General features: G+C 38.1%; 1 protein-coding gene across 1 annotated transcript in view; it reads left to right on the top strand.

Annotated features, from left to right (window-relative positions):
* Positions 1-19,505, top strand: part of cpt1a2b (carnitine palmitoyltransferase 1A2b) — a 33,058-nt gene extending 13,553 nt beyond the window's left edge. Inside the window, exons 7-19 of the mRNA XM_007568263.2 lie at positions 1,051-1,128; positions 4,140-4,247; positions 5,153-5,240; positions 5,329-5,524; positions 6,360-6,548; positions 7,712-7,817; positions 8,105-8,221; positions 9,338-9,502; positions 9,835-9,963; positions 10,301-10,456; positions 10,763-10,876; positions 14,252-14,344; positions 16,212-19,505. Of these exons, the coding sequence (XP_007568325.1) occupies positions 1,051-1,128; positions 4,140-4,247; positions 5,153-5,240; positions 5,329-5,524; positions 6,360-6,548; positions 7,712-7,817; positions 8,105-8,221; positions 9,338-9,502; positions 9,835-9,963; positions 10,301-10,456; positions 10,763-10,876; positions 14,252-14,344; positions 16,212-16,340 (1,668 nt within the window). The 3' untranslated portion in view covers positions 16,341-19,505. The remainder of the gene's footprint in view (positions 1-1,050; positions 1,129-4,139; positions 4,248-5,152; positions 5,241-5,328; positions 5,525-6,359; positions 6,549-7,711; positions 7,818-8,104; positions 8,222-9,337; positions 9,503-9,834; positions 9,964-10,300; positions 10,457-10,762; positions 10,877-14,251; positions 14,345-16,211) is intronic.
* Positions 19,506-19,747: the final 242 nt, after the last annotated feature.

Raw genomic sequence — 19,747 nt, 5'->3', positions numbered from 1 at the left:
TTCACCGCGGCTGCGTAGTGTCCGTCTCTAGGCAGCCATGACAACAGCATCGGTCCGTAGCCCGCAACGAGAATTTAGCTGGCCTTAATATTTCCTGTGTTTTATTTTGGTCATTATTGTTACACTTAGTGTTGATATGTGTGTGCTAGGCGTGTCTATCGGACATTTATAGAAATATGGAACAAATCGCGTCCCGTATCAGTTCAATACGAGACGCGATATTTAACAGCCAAATACAGGACGATTCCGTATTTTAAGGGATGGGTGGCAACCTTACTCACAATCTGTTTGTGCTGAACCAGACTTTTTTGCACCAATCTTACCTCTGTCTATTTCATTATGTATTAGTAAGTTTAATAATAAATCTTAAGTAAATATATAAAAAGCATTAAACTACAGTGATCCCTCGTTTTTTGCAGGGGTTGCGTTCCAAAAATAACCAGCAATAAGCGAAGTCCGCAAAGTAGAGTTACCTTTATTTTTTACAATTATTACACAGCGTAATTAAATACTCTACATTGAAACCAAAGAACAAAACCTGTTTTCAGGTCAGCAGATGTGCTTGTTCATCAATTGGGCCTTAATGTGATCCGGAGTCATGTCATCAAAGCGTCTCCTCCAACCTGCCCCGCGAGATTCACAGCTGTATCTACGGCAGAGCGATGGATCTCGTCAAGCGAGCCTCCGGTTGGTTTTGCGCTGATTCTGGCCAGTTTTTTCCAGCAGGCATTTAAAGTTTCAGTTTTCATCTCCTGAATGGCCAATCTGTATTACTTATATTTAAATACCGTAACGTTATTGACACACAGGTAGAGAAGGAGCTCGGAGACTGTTTAGCTAATCAGGATGCAGAACACATTGCACTGTGAAAATAAACTGCACAAAAACAAATTCCGCGAAGCAGCGAGACCGCGAAAGGTGAACCGCGTTATAGCGAGGGATCACTGTGGTTGGTTAAGATAAACAAATAGCTTGATTGGTTTATTTTGTTCTGTTCTGTGGGAACTGGAAAGAAGTAGTAAATTAGCAGCTGTTCTGTTTGGGTTTCAGGTGAGCGACTGGTGGGAGGAATACGTCTACTTGAGGAGCCGAGGGCCAATAATGGTTAACAGTAATTACTACGGCATGGTAAGCAACTCATCCATCATTCTGTCTCTATTTCCACTTAAAGCTGTTGCATTATGCTAGGTATGTTTATAATACCAGTATATCACCAGCACATTTCCAAAGAGATGTCATTTCTAATTTGAGAGGATAAAAAAAAAGAAAAAGCTGAAGTCAGAACTAAAGAAATGGAACGTTATGTTTCTGTTTATGGAACAATCTGTCTAAAGAAAACCGAGATCAATTTTTACTTTTACAAAAATAATCTTTTATATATTGTCAAGGTGGGATGAAGTATATTGACGAAATGGAGTGTTGTATCCAGGGGTGAAACTAGGCGGGTACGGTCGGGTACCCCCGCTTGCAGTACCTGCAAGAGAGGAGCAGCTGTCTGCTGTAAAGAGTCAATGGGTTCATTGTGCAGCTGTGCGTGCACCACTAATCAGCCGTGACTGATTAGTTTTTCAAGAACAATCTAGAGCATAACTTAATCAGTTAATAAATAGGTTTCCCACCCCTCCATTTCATATTGTTTCTGAACTGTTCATGCTTTACTAGAGCAGGGGGGCAATATGTCGATTGCGGAAGGTTTTGAGTCGATCAAAACCTTTATGTGACATTAGGTGACAAACTGAACGCCTCCTGGACGCTGAGACCAGCACGTCCTCCTCTGACTCCTTATCAAAACGTTTGTAACTTTATTAAAGAACAACAAAAAAAGAGTCAACAAAATGTGTTCAAACTAATGACCCAACAAAAATAATAATCTCAGTAATTATTGTTTCAACAAGGTGTTGCACAATTCTGTGTGAGCAAGAGTTTAAAATTAGCTAATCAACCACGGCTGTCTTTGGGGAGCTCTTATTAATAATCGCAAAATAAATATCAAGCCTGAAAACCTAATTTCGTAACGGACTGAATGTTTTGTTTTTAAAATAATCTCTGCTCAGCTTGCAGAGCGCAGGCAGTTGCCACGGCAACGGGTGTGCTTAAATGACAAAGAGAGACGGACAAAGAGGTAGGAGTGGTTTAGAGTTGATCACCTATTCGGGTTGTTTTACCTTTGTTTACCTTTGCCTTGGCACTTTAAAGGCACTGTAGTTTATGAACGTTCAATAAACGACAAAGTTGGACTAATTATCTCGTTCGTTTGTGAGTATACGTCATTCACAACAAACATCAAACACGGTAAATATGTTTCATTAAGTATTTAACAAACAAATGGCTTCTACTGCGATAATTATCTGAAATTAAATTAAAATTTAGAAAAGAATAGTTTGGTGCTCTCTGGCATCTTGCTTTAAGCTCAGAGTCTGAGAGGCTTTTCCTTTATCAGACTATTTTTTAAATTTTTTTGCCTCTTATTTAGTGAAAATATTGATGTTGATGAGACTTTCTTCAAAGTGATAACCCTTTTCAACCTTTATAGCTCCACTGTTGAAAATGAGGCTCTAACATTCACAAATGACAGTGAAATAAAATCCAGTCCAACATCTGGTTTGAGGTGATTCCTCTGGAACCTGTTGGAGGAAAAACATCCCAACTTCAGAAGATGAGCTTTTAACTTATCAGTGCTCTGTGGTTCCTATCAGTATGAGAGTCAGGGTGAGGAGACGCAGTGGAAGCTGCAGGATCTTCAGAACAAACAGGTCGTGATGCTAGGCTACTGATTATCCCTCTGTCTGGACACAGAACCAATAGAACCAGTTTAAAAGCTAAAATGAATGGTTATATGCCAGACATGGAAAACTGGGATGCACTCCATGCCATGATGTTCAGAATTTAGCTCTCATGGCATCTCAAGGTGTCAACATTGCAGCCAGTGGGCTGAAGGAAATACAGCTTTATGTTGTAGCAATTCAAGAGCTACCCAGCTTTTATCGCTTCAGAAAAAAGTCCATATATATATCAGTGGCATGCGGTCAGGGGAGGCAGGTGAGGCATTATTATTTTTCCTGTCGTCATGGAAAAATAATAAAATTATTTATAAAGATATTTTCACCCTGTGGTTTGTACTATAAAGTACCTATTTTTGCATTTAATTTAACCAAATCTAATTATTTTTTTCTTCAAAATCGCTGAATTTTCGCATTTTCCCATTCAAATGCTTGGAAGCAAAGCCGGTGAGGCAGCAGTGAGCTGTGCCTCACCTTGGATTGCACAACCTCTCGCTAACTGCACCGGTTGCTATTCTATGAGAGCATGCTCCTCCTGTCTGTATGTCGCCAATAAAATGGTTAAAAACATTTAATGTATGAGCTGATTTTCCATAATTTAGCTTATGTATTTAATGTACTGTGTTTTTATTGTCACCAACTGTGTGTGTGACGTGTTTCGTGTGCTGAGGAGCGATCAAAAACGGCAGAGAACAGATTCGAGATGAGGCAGGCAGTTCTTGTGCCTCATCGCTGGGGGCGCTCATGAACCCAGACATTGTGACTCCACAACTGCAGAGTAAGAGACGGTAACAGCGAGCTAACCATACAGTAGCTGCGCTAATACAGAGAGCGAGAAAGACGTGGTTTTGAGTTGTACTTTAACAGTTTCTCCCACAGCACGAAATTTATAATATCTACATGTCTAAGTTTGAGATAACGGAATTATTCTGCGGCACGGCTAAGCATCACATGTTAAAGAATAGTCTTTTTGCCCTCCAGCATTTTACGCATGCTCAAACTTTCCTTAAGTAAACAATAACATGCAGGGGGTCTAGATTTGTAAATCCGATTATAATTAAGTTGGTGCCTCACCAGATATGAACCTCACCGCACGTCACTGATAGTGATATATATATATAAGATAATATATAATATTCTTTTTGTTATTTTATTTTATTTTTCCTACATTGCCTGTTTTGTTTGGCAATGTTTACTTGTATGGATGGTTGATTATGCTTAGATGCTTATACAAATCGGCAAAATACAATGCCTTTTCATTCAAAACCATTGTTCATATCCACATGTGGCATGTTTATTTTAAATTGTAAATTAATTAAATAAATCATAATCATAATCTTTCTTGCTTATTCACTGCAGGACTTCCTGTATGTGACGCCAACATCAGTTCAGGCGGCGCGAGCTGGAAACACCATCACTGCTCTCATGCTCTACCGACGCAAAGTAAACAGAGAGGAACTCACACCGGTGAGGAGCTACACACTGCTGCAGGAAGTGGCTTATATGTGGGATTTATTTTCAGCTTTCACATGTCATAGGTTTGGCTAGTAAGATTTCTTTTATGTATTCTAATTTAAGAAGGTTTATTTTAGCCCTCAAGCTGCCATGCAAAGGATAAGGTTTTGAGATCATTGTTTCTATTAGAGGTTTAGGATTTTTTTCACGGCATGTAAGAGAGGAGGTGCTGTAAAACATGATTTTACTCATTTAACACATAAAAAAATATCAGTTTTTAACATCATCAGTGTAGCATTACAAGCTTTAACACACAGCCACCCTTGGTGTGTTTTTTTTTGGAAACACTCATCTTAACTGTTAACTGAAAGGATGCCAACATTTCCAAATCCAGTGTTTTCTTTAACAGACAGACACTGACAGCTCAAAAGGTCAAAACAGAGTGTCTCCAGCACTGACGCCAAATTGACGTCAAACCTCAAAAAGTTAAGAACTAAAACCTCAAAAGGATGAAATAAAGGTCTAACTCTAAAATCTAAAAAATCTAACTCTGTTAGATTAAATGAACATTTATTATCTGGAAAACATACTGTTTACTTTAAATATCTTCTGATATCTTTTTTTTTTCTGAGACTTCATTTTTTTAAAACCTACTCCTACTGAAAGTAGCTAACGTTTAGTCTCCCTCTGGCAGTAACAACTTCCACAACGAAGAGTGTTGTCAGTACTCAGGTGTGGCTACAAGTGTGACAATTGGCTGCTTTCCAACAATCGAGTTTATTTCAGACTTTTAAGATAAGCGATTTTATTGTGCGCTTACTCTTTTCGCGGGTTTCAGGAAACGTCACTTAAAGACTTAAAGCGAGAGAAGCATAAATTTATAAATAATAAAGGATGTTTGTGTGATTCTGTTTCAGAGTCGTGTTCCGGGCACCGTGATCCCTCTGTGTGCAGCTCAGTGTGAGCGGATGTTCAACACCACGCGAACACCAGGAGTCGAGACTGGTACGAAACTCTGCATGCTGAGCCTTCCCTTCTACAGACATACAGAGAAAGAAAAAATCAGGAAATGAATCTTTCTTATTTCTTCCAGATGTGCTCCTGCATTGGCAGGACAGCGAGTTTGTGGCGGTGTACCACAGGGGGCGTTATTTCCGGCTGTGGGTGTACCGGGCGGGCCGGCTGCTGTCTCCCAGAGAGATCGAATACCAGATACAGAGAATCCTGGACGACTCTTCACCACCGTTTCCTGGAGAGGAGAAACTGGGAGCTCTGACAGCTGGAGACAGGTAGCCGCTATTTGTGACATCTGTCAGAGTTTTACTACAAGTTTTATTCGTCTGGGTTTAACTGACTCCACTATCAAGTTACAAACAATACACGGAATAGTTCCTTTTGTTTTTTCTTCATGTTTTGACAGTGCATTTGGGAACTCTTTTTTTTTAGGACTCAGTTGCACTTCTGTGTCTGCATTGAGTTCTTGCACATAGTGCTGCAACAGACAATTATTTTATTTATCAATTATTCTGACGATTAATCGGATAAAAAATGCACATTCTGTAGCTTTTCCATTTAAGCCTTTATACAATATTAAAAATGCATTAAAAGCTGCAAATCAACACATAGATTAATTTTTAAATAAGAATAAGAATATTGCCTAATATTCAATACCAGCAGTCCTTTAGTGAACGCTTGATTAGTTCTAACAGAGAAGGAATCCTCAGCTAAAAACATCCTTCTAACATCAACATGAGAAAATCACCAGTACATCAGAACATTTGTTGACTAGTGCCAACAAATTAATTATTTTATTAATGATTGGATTAATAAAAGATTTTTTTTACATAATTTGAACAGAATTGTTTTTTTTAAAGGCAAAATTTATATATTTTTTGCACTGTTTTGGCTTCATTACTGCTCTGAGCGTGTTGTTCTTTTAGCAAGTGATCTATTTTAAGTCTGTACAATCCAGTTAATTAATCAATTACTAAACTAGTAGGCAATTATTTCAATAATCAATTTCTCATGATTAATCGTTTCAACCCTACTTGTACCCTATGAGTGTGTGAACCAGGGATTTAAACAACTTCTCAGTGACTATAAGGTGTGTGTCTCCACTCCAAGGATCCCCTGGGCTCAGATGCGGCAGCAGTTCTTCAGATCGGGCCTCAATAAGAAGTCTCTGGACGCCATCGAGAAGGCGGCGTTCTTCATCACGCTGGACGACGAAGAGCAGGGCATGAAGGGAGATGACCCAGCGGGGAACCTGGATCGCTACGCCAAGTCTTTGCTCCATGGCAAATGTTACGACAGGTGAGACCCAACAGGGAAATAGCCATCGAGCCAACATTCTTTTTAAAGCATTCCCAATAACAATAACAATAATAGTGATTCATATTAATGAGCTTAGGTTTGTCCATATTTCTCATGAAGTGGATTCTTGAATTTCTATGGATTTTATCAACATTCATAATAATACTTACAATATCAAGCTTACAGCTCAACATTTTTAGGTGAATCTTACAGTTTTTCTAAATAAAATAATTTCCGTGAATGATGCCGTTTTTTTTATTGTAACTTGGTCAAGAAATCTGTAGTTTTATTGAATTTCATTGGATCATTTTTCTGCTGTCACTGGACTGCAGTGACTGGTCAAATCTAATCATCAGAAAAAATTTATTTTATCAGGTTAATCTTAAATATTTAATAAGTCGTAAAGACGTCCAGGTTAATCACGTCCCAGGCCTAGACGCAGGGCAAAGACCTGTCACTTTGAAAAAATGTTGCTAGATGTTAAATTGTCTCGGAGGTTGTTGTGATAAATAATAATATTGTTGTTTTGAGATTGTTTTTAAGAATTATAATGGTAATGGCATAGTAATGCAAGAACGTGTTCTCAAAGATCAATAAACCTTAATTTCTCACAAACATTTAACGTTGGCATTTTAAATATCCAAAACAACAGAAAAAACAAATAAAATGAATTATGAAGTCTCTGTAAACAAAAAAAGAACTTTTTGACACCAAAGCACCAGACTGGAGTCTTCAGTCATCCAGTTGTTGTTAGAAAGAGAGAAAAGAGAAAACTGACAAATCATGCAAATAGAAATTATTGATCTTGTTTTAATTTTACTAATGTAATTGATTTATTGTTTATACCGGTTCACTGTAGTTTTTTGGGGGCAGTCATGTAAAAAGTTAGCATTCTGGACGGAACTTTATTTAGTCCGCAAGACTAGATTTGATCTATATTATTCCTCCTTTGTTTATTGCATAATGCAAAAAAGAAAAAAAACTGCAAATCCCTCAATTTCCTGCTCACAGCGTAACAGTCCGAGCCAAGCTTTCCATTCTCTTCACCTTTGTGCACCAAGTTCTTCCATTTAAGCATAGATATATTTGTCTTGGAGATAGATTCTGTGGACAAGTTGGAGTTTAGCATTTTTCTCCTGTTACTTTTTCATTTCCTCTGTTAGGTGGTTTGATAAATCCTTCTCCATCATAATCTACAAAAACGGGAAGAGCGGCCTGAACGCAGAGCACTCCTGGGCCGATGCGCCAACAGTGGCCCATCTGTGGGAGGTACGCACGTCTGTCTGTGGCGTTCTGGGAAGGTTTTTCTGTATGGGAGCGGCTTAAGATGATTGGAGCAATGTAAAAAAAACAACTCACTTTTCTTCAACATAATAAGGCAACAATAAACTACATTTATAACATTGTCATTGTGTGTTTTGTTTAGAATAAACACACCGCCTGTGTGTTGGTTATGTAGGATGAAGTTTGATGCTCAGAGTCAAAACTGTTGTGTCTCCAGATTAAAGCTACTTTGCTCATCTAGACGTCACAGTTTTTGTGTTTCTCTTTCTCAGTACACTCTGGCTACAGATGCCTTCCAGCTGGGCTACACTGAAGAAGGACACTGTAAAGGAGAGGTGGATCTGTCACTGCCGCCGCCTCAGAGGCTGGTGTGGGAAATCTCTCCAGAGGTATCTGCTCTTTGTGTCAGATTTAATGTTGCAAACCACAAATGTCTATTTATTGTATTCTGATTTTATGTGGCACAGAAACACAAAGTAGCACATAGTTGTACCTTGGATATAAAATATGCAAAGTGTCATACATGTGTGCTGTTTATGCCCTCTGCCTGGCTTATGGCAAACTGCAAACAGGATTTACCACAATTCCCTAAAGAAAAATTTTCAGCTTTTGACTTTAAAAAAATTTAAAATGTCTCTTCAAAAGTACAAACTTTGGTTTTATCCAGAGATAAGTAATAATGAAAAGAGAATTGGGAATGTAAAATAATCTTGATTTTCCAGGGTATCATTTGCCAAATTTGCCAAATCATGTTAATTTCAACATGTTACTCATCAGAATATGTTGGCTTTTTTATGCCTTTCTACTTACTGATTAAAAGCAAACTAATTCAGAAATTCAAAATGGGAACATTTTATTAACTGATTTCTAAACAACTGGATTTTTGGTTTCCAGAATAATACTGCAATAGCACAAAATCTTACCAGGTATTTTTGGTCTAGTTTCTAGTGTAAATATCTTAGTCCACTTGAAATTAGACAAAACTAACTTACAAGGAACTTATAAGCAATATTTAGAAGCTTGTTTTAAATCAATAATTCATTACATCTGGTGAAAACTTTCTAGGTCCATTTGCAGATTATTTTACTTATGGGAAAAGTGTCTCGTTATAAGTGAAATAATCTGCCAGTGGAACAAGTTCCTAATTTTATTTTAAGATACTTGGTAAGACTGTGTGTTTTTGCAGTGAAAATGTAGAAAGAAAATGTCGCACGTCAAGTCTGGCAGTGGATGGAATCCTGTCTAAACCTTATTGTGTCGATTTCCCACAAAATCCCTTAGTGTCATCCAAGCTTCTGCTTCTAAAGTCCAAGAAAAACTTTAAGAAAGTCCTTTAAGCTTAGCGTGCATGAAGGGAATTGAAATGTATTTACTTTGGTTTTTACAGGACATAAATACTTACACTCACATCTCTCTGCTCTCACAACTGAACATGTCAACTTCATTCCCTTTACAGTTTTGTCAGCATTGAGGACCATCTTGATCATTCTCTTTCCATCTGTCAGGTCCAGACTCAGGTCTGCAGCTCCCTGGCGGTGGCCCAGGCTTTGGCTGACGATGTGGACTGCCACGTCTTCCCCTTCAGGGATTTTGGAAAGGGTCGCATCAAGAAGTGCCGGATCAGCCCTGATGCATTCATCCAGATCAGCCTGCAGCTGGCCTACTTCAGGGTAACCATCAAAACCACTTTATTTGAAATTCATGTTCTGCAGCTGCATCCAGGAATTTAGCCAGTTAGTCAGATATTTCCTGAGTGCTATCCAAAATTAAAATAGAAGTGGGAGACCCAACATTAATATGCTGATCCTTCAGTAATACATGCCAACGTGTTTCCCAGAACAATAGAGACGCTGTTAAAACCAAAACCCAACAAAAACATTCTCCTGTATTCTGGATCTGTGAGCTCAAATAAAGATAATTGAGCTAGAACACAGTTGAATATACGGATTGTGTTTCAGACTGTTTTTTTTTTTTTTAAACCAAACTCAACTCTTGTCCTCAGGACCGTGGTGGTTTCTGCCTGACGTACGAGGCGTCCATGACCCGTCTGTTCAGAGAGGGCCGCACAGAAACGGTGAGGTCCTGCTCCAAAGACAGCAGTGCCTTTGTCCGAGCTCTGGAGAGTGGACAAGTAAGCATTTTCAATTCTGAGAGCTTCTACGCAAACTGTTTAAGCAGTTCATGTTAGCAGCTGCTGATTTATGGAAGAGGATTAGGACTGGGAAAAAAAATATAGAATTCAGATTTTTTTTTCTTTGAATTCTGGCTTTTGATCTCAAAAGTTTGAAATCTGAATTCTTTTCCTCAGAATTCAGACATTAACGTCAGAATTCTGAGAAAAAAAAGAAGTCTGAATTGTTTGTTTTTTTTCAGTGGTCCTAATCTTCTTTTGTACTAATTAGAATTGTCTTTCTACTATAAAACTGTATTTTAGCCTTTTAATTATGAAATGTTAAATGTTTGAACAGACAGAGGAGGAGTGCAGACGTCTTTTCAGACTGGCTTCAGAGAAACACCAGAATCTTTATCGGATGGCCATGACCGGAGCTGGGATAGACAGACACCTCTTCTGCCTCTATGTCGTCTCTAAATACTTAGGAGTAGATTCGCCTTTTTTGCACAAGGTACTTATTTGTTACAATCAATATTTCTTGAACATTTTAACCATTTGTTAAATGTTAGACATTACGTTGAGGTTGGTGGTTGTAGTGTGATTTGAAAAAAGGAGTCCTCCATCATGTCAGACTTTGACCTCCTCTTTTAGAATACTGTCTTTAAGGAAGTTGATTTTCTTTATTTTACTTCAAACTTAAATTTTAAGCAAAAGCTGCAACATTCTGGAAATATCCATGAATCAGAATTAAGTTCTCATGCTTGTGTGGCTCACCAAACAATAACAAAGCATTTCTCCCACCATGTCTGTGGTCCAGGTTCTGTCAGAACCTTGGCGCCTCTCCACCAGTCAGACCCCGGTCCAGCAGCTGGAGCTGTTTGATCTGAAGAACAACCCAGACTACATTTCACTTGGAGGAGGATTTGGACCTGTAAGCACAAACACTCCTCCAACTAAATGTCACTTTGAGTCTCTACATATTCTCTATTTAGACCCAGTATAGATCCATATGAATACAGGTCTTTTGTGGAAGAACCACAGTGCTGGTTCTGTCGGACCTGAGCACAGCATATAACACTGTGCAGGGTTTCCCCCAGAAAACTTGCTAAGCCCGGTGGTCAGGGTGCTGAGGCGGTCCACCGTGTTTTTGTATTAAAAGATGTTAAGGTGAGAGGAAATTTAAAAATATCACTCGGCAATTATACATTGTGGTAAAACATCGCCAGTGAAACACTACTTAAACCCACAACTAGTCTTTAAAAACAACAAATCAAAATATGTAATTAAAATGAATATCAATTATTTGCACTTTTGTTTAATCCAAATTAAGTCAGCGGCTCCATCAGGTCTCCCAGGGCTTCAGGGGCCCCATAAATGCTAATATTTTATCACTGACCACAGACACATGAATGTAACACTTGTTTGTTGAGATTATCAATGTTTTTAAATTTGATTCAATTTCAGCATACATAAATTAAAAGATTTTAAATTGTTTAACATTTAAGTGTAAGATTTTAAGGAGCTGGCAAGTTTACTTTGTAAAAGTTCAAAGAACAATATTCATAGTTAGATTGTTTTGTTACCATAGCTACAATCTGATGCTGTGAGTTTAATCTTTAAGTTTAAGCTCTGTTTGTTCACAAATACAATTTAGTAAACTGCAATTATAACTGATTACCTTTTAGGTTGGTCAATTAAACTACTCCCCCTCTCTCAGATTAAATCCAACACATCTGTTAGAGGTGCTGATGTTTTAGCAACAAAAGGGGTCCCCACATCAAATTCTGCTCCAGGCCTCATACAGCCTTGGACCGGCCCTGCATGATGAGGTAATCTGCTGCACTACGCAGAGATGCGCAATAAATAGGAGATTTAATTCAATGCTGCTAATGTGGCTTTAGTAGCTCTTTCATTTTGTGTCTGTTGAGTTTTTAATAATAGTCATAGAAACTATTCTGGTTGGTCGAGTTTATGGGACGAGTTTCTCAGATCTTCGTGCGGCCTCGAACATTAACGCTGTCTGACTAAGTGGACAAAGCATCTGATACGGTTTGATGCACTGTGTAACCTGAAAAATAATACTGAAAATAATAATAATATAATATAAAATCAGCGTGATGCGTTACAGACAGGAGCGAAAGCTCCTCACCAGGCTGAACCTGCATGATCAGGTTAGCGCTAGTTCATTAACTAATACACCGGCCAACCAGGAACACATAGATAAACTTTATCAGCGCAAGCAGAGCCAGGCGCTGGACAGCGTGTTGAGATGGAAAAGCCGCACAAAATTCTTTGTTCATAGATATAAATCATTCTCATTGCTCACTCAAAGCACCTCTGAAAGCGTGACTACAAGTTATTCCTTCAGTTCACGTAGAGCTGCGCAACCAGAGCTAACCAGAGTGGTGTTTAAAGTCCTACCTTGATCAACAACTCTGGAAAGAATCATAATTCCTCACAGGCGGTTGATGTAAATATCCATGCAGGTCAGCCTGTGTCCAGTTTGAGTGAAAGGAGGCGCGTGGGATCCGCGCTGAGGTTAACTTAATCCAGCTACTGCAGCGCGCGAGGCAACGGGCCTGAGGCGCCAGCGGTGTGATTGGTCCGGCTTTAAATGCATAAACTATAAACCTATCTTCTATAAACATATCTTTTAGGAATAAATCTGCTCCGCCAGTGAAGCGCTCAGAGCAGAGACGCTTGCAGTTCGGCTTAAAAAAAGAAAAGAAAAAAAAATTATTATTATTTTTCTAAAAACATAAATAAGAAAGGCTTAGCCTGGCGGTGGTGCTAGTAAAGGATGGCGGGCCGCCAGTCCTATAATACACTGAGGGAAACCCTGCTGTGGACCATGACATATTATTGAAGCAACTGGGTAGGTCTCTCTGGTCCAGTACTCAGTTGGTTACAGTCTTTGTGTCAACAGGTAACTTCTCAAAGAAGTGGACTAAAGTCACATGTGGGGTACTCCAAGGTTCAATTCTAGGGCCCCTCTTATTCAATATCTATATGCTCCAACTAGCTCTCGTTATAATAGGACATATGATTAGCTATCATAACAGATGATACACAGCTCTACATTATGATGTCAGCAGGTGACTCAGAACCATCCAATCACAGAACAGATGCTTAATACAGATAAATGTGGGGATGTGCCATAACCTTCTCTGGCTGAATAGAAACAAAACTGAAGTTATTATCTTTGGACCTAAAGAGGAATGATCCAGAGTCAATGCTCAGCTTCATTATTACAGCTGGAAACTAGCAAAACTCTGACCTGAACATTAAGAGCCACATAAAGACAGTTACAAAGTCGGCCTTCTGTCACCTGAAGAACATTTCCAGGATTAGAGGACTAATGTCTCAGAAAGATTTAGAGACACTCATTCATGTGTTTATCTTTAGTTGCATTAATTCCTGTGACAGCAGGTCTGCCTAAAAAAAAAAAATCAATCCTCCAGCTACAGCTGATCCAGAATGCTGCTGCTGGTGTTCTGACTAAAACCAGGAAGACGGAGAACATCACCCAGTCCTCCAGTCCTTCACTAAGAGAATAGACTTTAAGATATTGTTAGTTTATAAATCACTGAAAGGCTTAGCACCACAATAGATTAAAGACATGCTGCTGTTATATCAACTTTCCAGACCTCTCAGGTCTTCTGGTTCTGATCTGCATCCAGGACAAGAACCAAACATGGAGAAGCAGCATTCAGCTTCTATGCACCACAAATCTGGAACAAACTTCCAGAAAACTGAAAAACAGCTGAAACATTGAACTCCTTTAAATCTAGACTAAAAACCCAGCTGTTTAGAACTGTTTATGATCCATAATAAATAAAACATAGACAACCATAGGTTCAACAAAATGATCGTTTTGATCATTTGATGATTCCATTTGACAAAATGTTTATTGCTTCTTTCACAATTGGAGACTGTATGAACCTTTTATCAAGTAAAACACTTTGAACTGCCTCGTTGCTGAAATGTGATATAGATAGAAATTGACTTCACTCATAAGGTTCAACAGCTTAGAAATGATGCAGAGCAACAATGACAAGGATATAAAGTAGCAAAATATGCATGTAAGCATAACAAATAGCAATTATCTTCTTTAAAAATGCCTGAATCCATCTCAGGCATCTTTTCTACCTCCACTATGGATTGATCCTGTTTGTTTTTAAGAAACAGCAAAAAAGGATAAATTGTATAAAAACACTGCTTTGTGCTTCCAGACAAGTAGAAAGAGTGAAAAAACACTGAAAAACTGAAACAAAAACGCACTAATGCAGGATTTGTATGCCACCAGGTTGCAGATGATGGTTATGGGGTTTCATACATCATTGTCGGAGAGGACCTCATAAACTTCCATGTGTCATCAAAGCACTCCTGCAGTGAGACTGTAAGTATAGCCGCTTCACTTCTGGTTAGTGTTCAGGTTTAGTCTTCATACACATGGCAGCATTTAGTTTTAAGTGCTGTTTCCTTATTTACTTATTAAGAATTAGAGGGCTCTTCATCCTGTCATTTCAGCTTTACAAGCCTCTATTTGATCTTCAACCACAAAACCCAAACTGAGCAGCCAGGACTCCTTCCCTGTTTTCACTTCTTCATTCTCACATGTGTTATTTTCTGTTCTGTGGTTATGGCAATAAAACTGCTAAGGGTTATTTTTCCAGTCTGAAAAGTGGATTTAATAAATTACTGTTTAGACTATCAGGAAACCCTGATAGTCTAAACATAGGAGCCGGCAGTTCATCGTGAGGAAATAAACAAAGCTGCAGAAGTTATTTAGATCGTCACCAGCGCAGTGCGCTGCAAACCAATGCAGACGCGACTCCACCGCTGTGAAGAATTAAACCTAACTCACTCTGCAGTTTTAACAAATGGAGCTGGAAGATGTTGCCCTCCCACGCACAGAAGGAGAGCAGCGCTCAGGAGCGCAGCAGGTGTAACATTTGTCCGTTTCAGGGAAGCGAAACCACAAAAAAAATCCTGTTAAAAGCGCACACCAGACCTCGCGCAGGGTAAAAAGCTTGTAGAGTTCAATTGATCGGTTTGGATCAGACAGTTCCAACCGACTGATAAACTAGAGCAGATTTCTCTGCAGATGCGAGTCAGGAAGAATTTGTGAGGCTGTGAGTTCAGACCCCGGCAGGTGAAGAACTCATAATTGAAGTAGTTTAATTTCATTTAATATAAGTTACTGGGGCTGCAGTCAATGGTTTTTGTCACTACAGAGAAAAAGTTAGATCTGCTTTATGTGTGATGAGATCTGGATTCACAGTTCAGTTCAACTAGGTGAAAATTAACTAAACTGCATAAAAAATGTGGCTGAATAGCCTATGTTAATATGATTAGAATTTGACGGGTAAAAATGGTACATGACAGATTTTTTTTATGCTGTCAGTCAAGGGTAAATAATTTAGTTTTTTTTTTTGGAACACAGCAGACAGGTCAGGAGAGTTGGACGTTTCCAGCTGGACCAGGTTCTAAAACTACATCCTGCCCTCTGAACATCTGACAGAGCTCGGATCATTCCATCTACGTAGAATGAGTTCGGAACAACTGTGAACCAGATCTGCAACTTACGATTGTCTTACTTATTGATTAATCTATCAATTATTCTGACAATTAATTCAGATTTTAAAAATGTACACATTCTGCAGATTGGTCATTTAAGCCTTTTTATGCAAAATTAGAAACGCATTAAAATATACAAATAAACAAATTATTTTTTAGATAAGAATATTAATGTTTTATTGCTTAAATTGCAACAACAGCACTCCGTTAGTGAACGCTTGATCGTTTGTAATAAAGGATGCATCTGCAGCTCAAAAATACTTCTGATATACGTCTGCTTGATATAACATCAGTAAAGTCTGGTGTTAAACAATCTGCCTGATCTGTTGATTCACTTTGGGTTAACTGATTAATAATTGAATAGCAAAATGTGTTTAATGGGAAATTTTTATTTTATTTTAAAAAAAATTTTTTACAGAATTTGAGCCAGGTGAAACTAAACTGCCACTCGAGGAGTTCTGGGTAGAACAGACTTACAAAGATTTTTTTTTATTTTAAATGCAAAATTTATATATATTTTTTTGTCTAGTTTTAGCTTAATTACTGTTTTAAGAATGTTGTTCTTTCAGCGAGCGGCCTTTTTTGAGTCTGTCTACTGTAGTTAACAATTAAGTGATTATTAAGTCAGTTGACGATTATTTCAGTAATCTATTCATCAGGATTAATCCGATTCTTTGTCTCTTTAGGACTCCCACAGGTTTGGAGCTCAGATCCAAAAGGCCCTTCAGGACATAATGACTCTGCTATCAGCTGGTGCTAAAAGCTCCTCCTCCTCCAAAGGCTCCAACCAACCGCAGTCCAAGAAGCTCCTGTAAAGCATGTTAGCCTTGTTACCTCACAGCCCAAAAGCTGTGATGGAACAGGATCAAGGTAATATCAGGCATCACATCCTGATGATAAACAATACCACAGGAATGAGGTGTTGTTATTGACAAAGCATTAGATTTCAGCTAATAAAAAGGTTATTTTTCTCCTGTATAACTCTGAAAGAACAAACAGGCCAACAGGCTGTTTTTTTTTATTTTTTTTATTTTAAATGCATATTTTTAGACAACTACTACGTAACAGCACAAAGGTCTTTTGTTACTTTAACATTAGAAACATATCAAGCTAATGCTAGCTCTTACGTTAGCTATGCTAACTGCTCAGGATTCTCGCTGTTTCTGCCTTCAACTCCTAAACCTGGTGAAGCTACGATATGACGACTTTTTAAGTAAGTGGCTCACGTCTAAGCAAGAGTCAGATGGACAAAGAGGAATTTCACCAGGGAGAAATCAAAGTGGGAATGCAACCGCAGGCGTTACTGGTACGTCTTCACAAGAGCTAATCAGGGAACAATAGACTCACCTGCTGCCTTGTTAGGTGTTCCTTGGTTGTAGCGTTGTAGCGGCTTTACACCTTTTCTAGCAAGTGGTTACCTTAGCTACTGTTGGTTTTATTTCATCTTGACCCAATGTGTCTATCTGCTAATTAGGTATTTTCTCATTTTTAAACAGCCATGCCACATTTAAAGTTACTCACATCTCTTTTCTTCTTCCTTCTTACACTCTAATAGTGTTTCACAAGTCATCCTATCCACTTCCAGATGCATAAATATATTCCTTGTGATTGACTTCTTTACTATTTGTGTAGGTTTGTAACTAATAATAGTTTAGCTATAGATTAATCTATCGAGTATTCTGACGACCAATTGATCAATCGGCTAAAAGAAAACATGCACATTCTGCATTTTTCATTTAAGTCTTTTATAATGGAAATACATTAAAAGGTGCAAATAAACAAATAATTAAAATTCTTTTTGTAATTAAGAAGATAAACTTTTTATGACCTAAAATGCAATAACGGCATACCTCCAGTGAATGCTTGATCATGTGTAGTAAAGGAAGCATCTGCAGCTAAATTATCCTTCCATCAACACGTGATGTTAGAAGGATTCTTTAAACTCAGCCATGCTTGCTTTACGTAACATCAACACAGTGTTGGACTGATTTGTTGACTTTTTTTTCCCCCTGATTAACAATTGTATATCAAAAATTGCTTAATTGGATATTTACTTTTTCAGAATTTGAATCGGGTGACGCTAATACTGCCCCTTGAGAAATTCTGTATGGAACAGATTTACAACGTTTTTTTTTTTTTTTTCCTTAAATGCAAAGTGTATATATATTTTTGTACAGTTTTGGCTTAATTACTGCTTTGAGTGTTGTTCTTTAAGCCTTTAAATCAGTTGACGATTATTTCAATAATTAACTAATCGGATTCTAATTCTGCCTGTTAACACACATTTGAACAAGAGTAGCTAATAAAGCAGCAGTTGAATGCATGTTAATGACATAGACACTGCTAGCTTAGCTCACCAGGGTGTTTGTAGCTGCCATTGTTCCATTATGAAGTAAGATCGGATCTCTACCAGGGTGAGAAGACACTGACATGTAATCAGTTAAAGCTGCACAGTGATAAGAAATCAATCATTGATTATATCAGTTGTGATAAATACTTCTGCTTCCCACACTCTCTGTGACCTCTGGCCTCTTGGTCAGTGTTATCCGTCAGGTGCAGATACTCTGTGCAACAAGCTGAAAATATTACTTGGATGCAAAGAGTGAAATCCTGAATCTAAAACCCAACATCTGTTGCTTTCTAAACACTCCTTTGGGGTACAGATATTGTCCACATTTCCCCAAGGACACAATCTCTGCTGCAAGTTGTCAAACTCTGAAGCTAAATAAATAAATTAGGATGTTCAGCTTGATGGCTCTTGGAAATTTGAACAACTTTTCATGTATATTTTCTCAGAGTCTAAAATATTTTTAGGACATTATTCAGAGGCCACCTCTCAGGAAGCAAAGAGGGACAGATGTCTGACGGAAAGCCGAAAACGTTCAGAACGCTGGGCTACAGTTCACCATTCATGTACAGTATGATGGAGGAGTTTGTTAAAAGGGAAGACTCACATGTCACCATTTAAGTTTTCCATTTCAAGTTACTGCTTGTGTCTCAAGAAGAGATGTTTGAATCCCTCCTCAAGGGCCTCAACCCCCAGGATTTGAACCAGAGCTCTTAATCCACAAAATGTAAATATTGTATATATCAAATCATAAACAGATGAGGAGAAATTTGTTGGAACCTATAAAAATAAATGTAAAAAGAAAAATATTTTATGTGCTGCAACCTTCAGTAATACCAAACAAGTGGTGTCTGAGTACATTACCATTTATACTGAGCTGTTTATGGCATAGAGGTTAGCAAGAAGGGAAAGAGAAACTTTTTCAAAAGTGTTTTGTCTGTGATTTGTATTATAAAGATGTAGATATAACAGTTGAGTAGACGATGTGTCGGTAGTAGAAGTAGATGATTTAATACACATTATTTTTATGGCTCTCATTTAGTGGGTTTTTTTTTGTTTGTTTTTTTCTTTGTTTTGGGAGGTGAGAGGGTGTTGCGTAAAGCCCATGAATGCCCTTACGGTCTTTTAGGTTTGCAAATGTAACTTTGAACAAGACTCTGACTTCAGCTCCATCTGAGTCATCGCTCTCACACTGCAGTAGTTGTCATACTTAATGTCAGTTTCCTATTAACCACAGGCAGCTCCATGTCTCCAAATGAAACTTACTCTTTAATAGTCTTAACCTCAAGACGGTGTATAAACATGTCAGGGATTCCTGCCCTGGCTATAAATCTGCTGCCTGCAGAGGCAAACCCTTGTGCCTGTGTGAAAATGTTTACTCTGCTCAACAGTATCAATGCAAATGAATGAATCAATGCAAACCCAGTGGGAAACCTTCTACAATAAAATGCTCAGCGGTTATGTTTTAATGAGAACTTGCTACAGTTTGGCCAGTTTGCTGCTATTTGTACCGTCAGAATTTGTAACTTGTCTTGTAATGGGGTGAAAAAACTACTTCATCCCAACTACATAAGTCTGTTTAATGTTTTAAGCTAAAAATTGTTGTTGATGCATGAATTATTTAGTAACTAAACAAACATTGAACACCTACAGTTTTTTCCTCTCAGATTATCCTTGCAGGAAGTCATAAAGCAGCTTGTCATTAGCTGTGTTTCCATTATAAATGTGCACAAAACTTAGATAATATTCCTAATATTCTAATGTAAAAAACCCCCCACAATTTTGTAATTGTGATGTTTTTATTAAATAAGAAATGTAATTAAAATCACATGTGAATAAGTTTGTTCATGCTATGAGTCAGTAAAACCCATCTTC

Source organism: Poecilia formosa, unplaced genomic scaffold, assembly GCF_000485575.1.
Source record: "Poecilia formosa unplaced genomic scaffold, Poecilia_formosa-5.1.2 Scaffold220, whole genome shotgun sequence".
NCBI classification, from domain to species: Eukaryota; Metazoa; Chordata; class Actinopteri; order Cyprinodontiformes; family Poeciliidae; genus Poecilia; species Poecilia formosa.
Note: the sequence above shows the minus strand (reverse complement) of the source record. Positions and strands in the feature narration are given on the sequence as shown.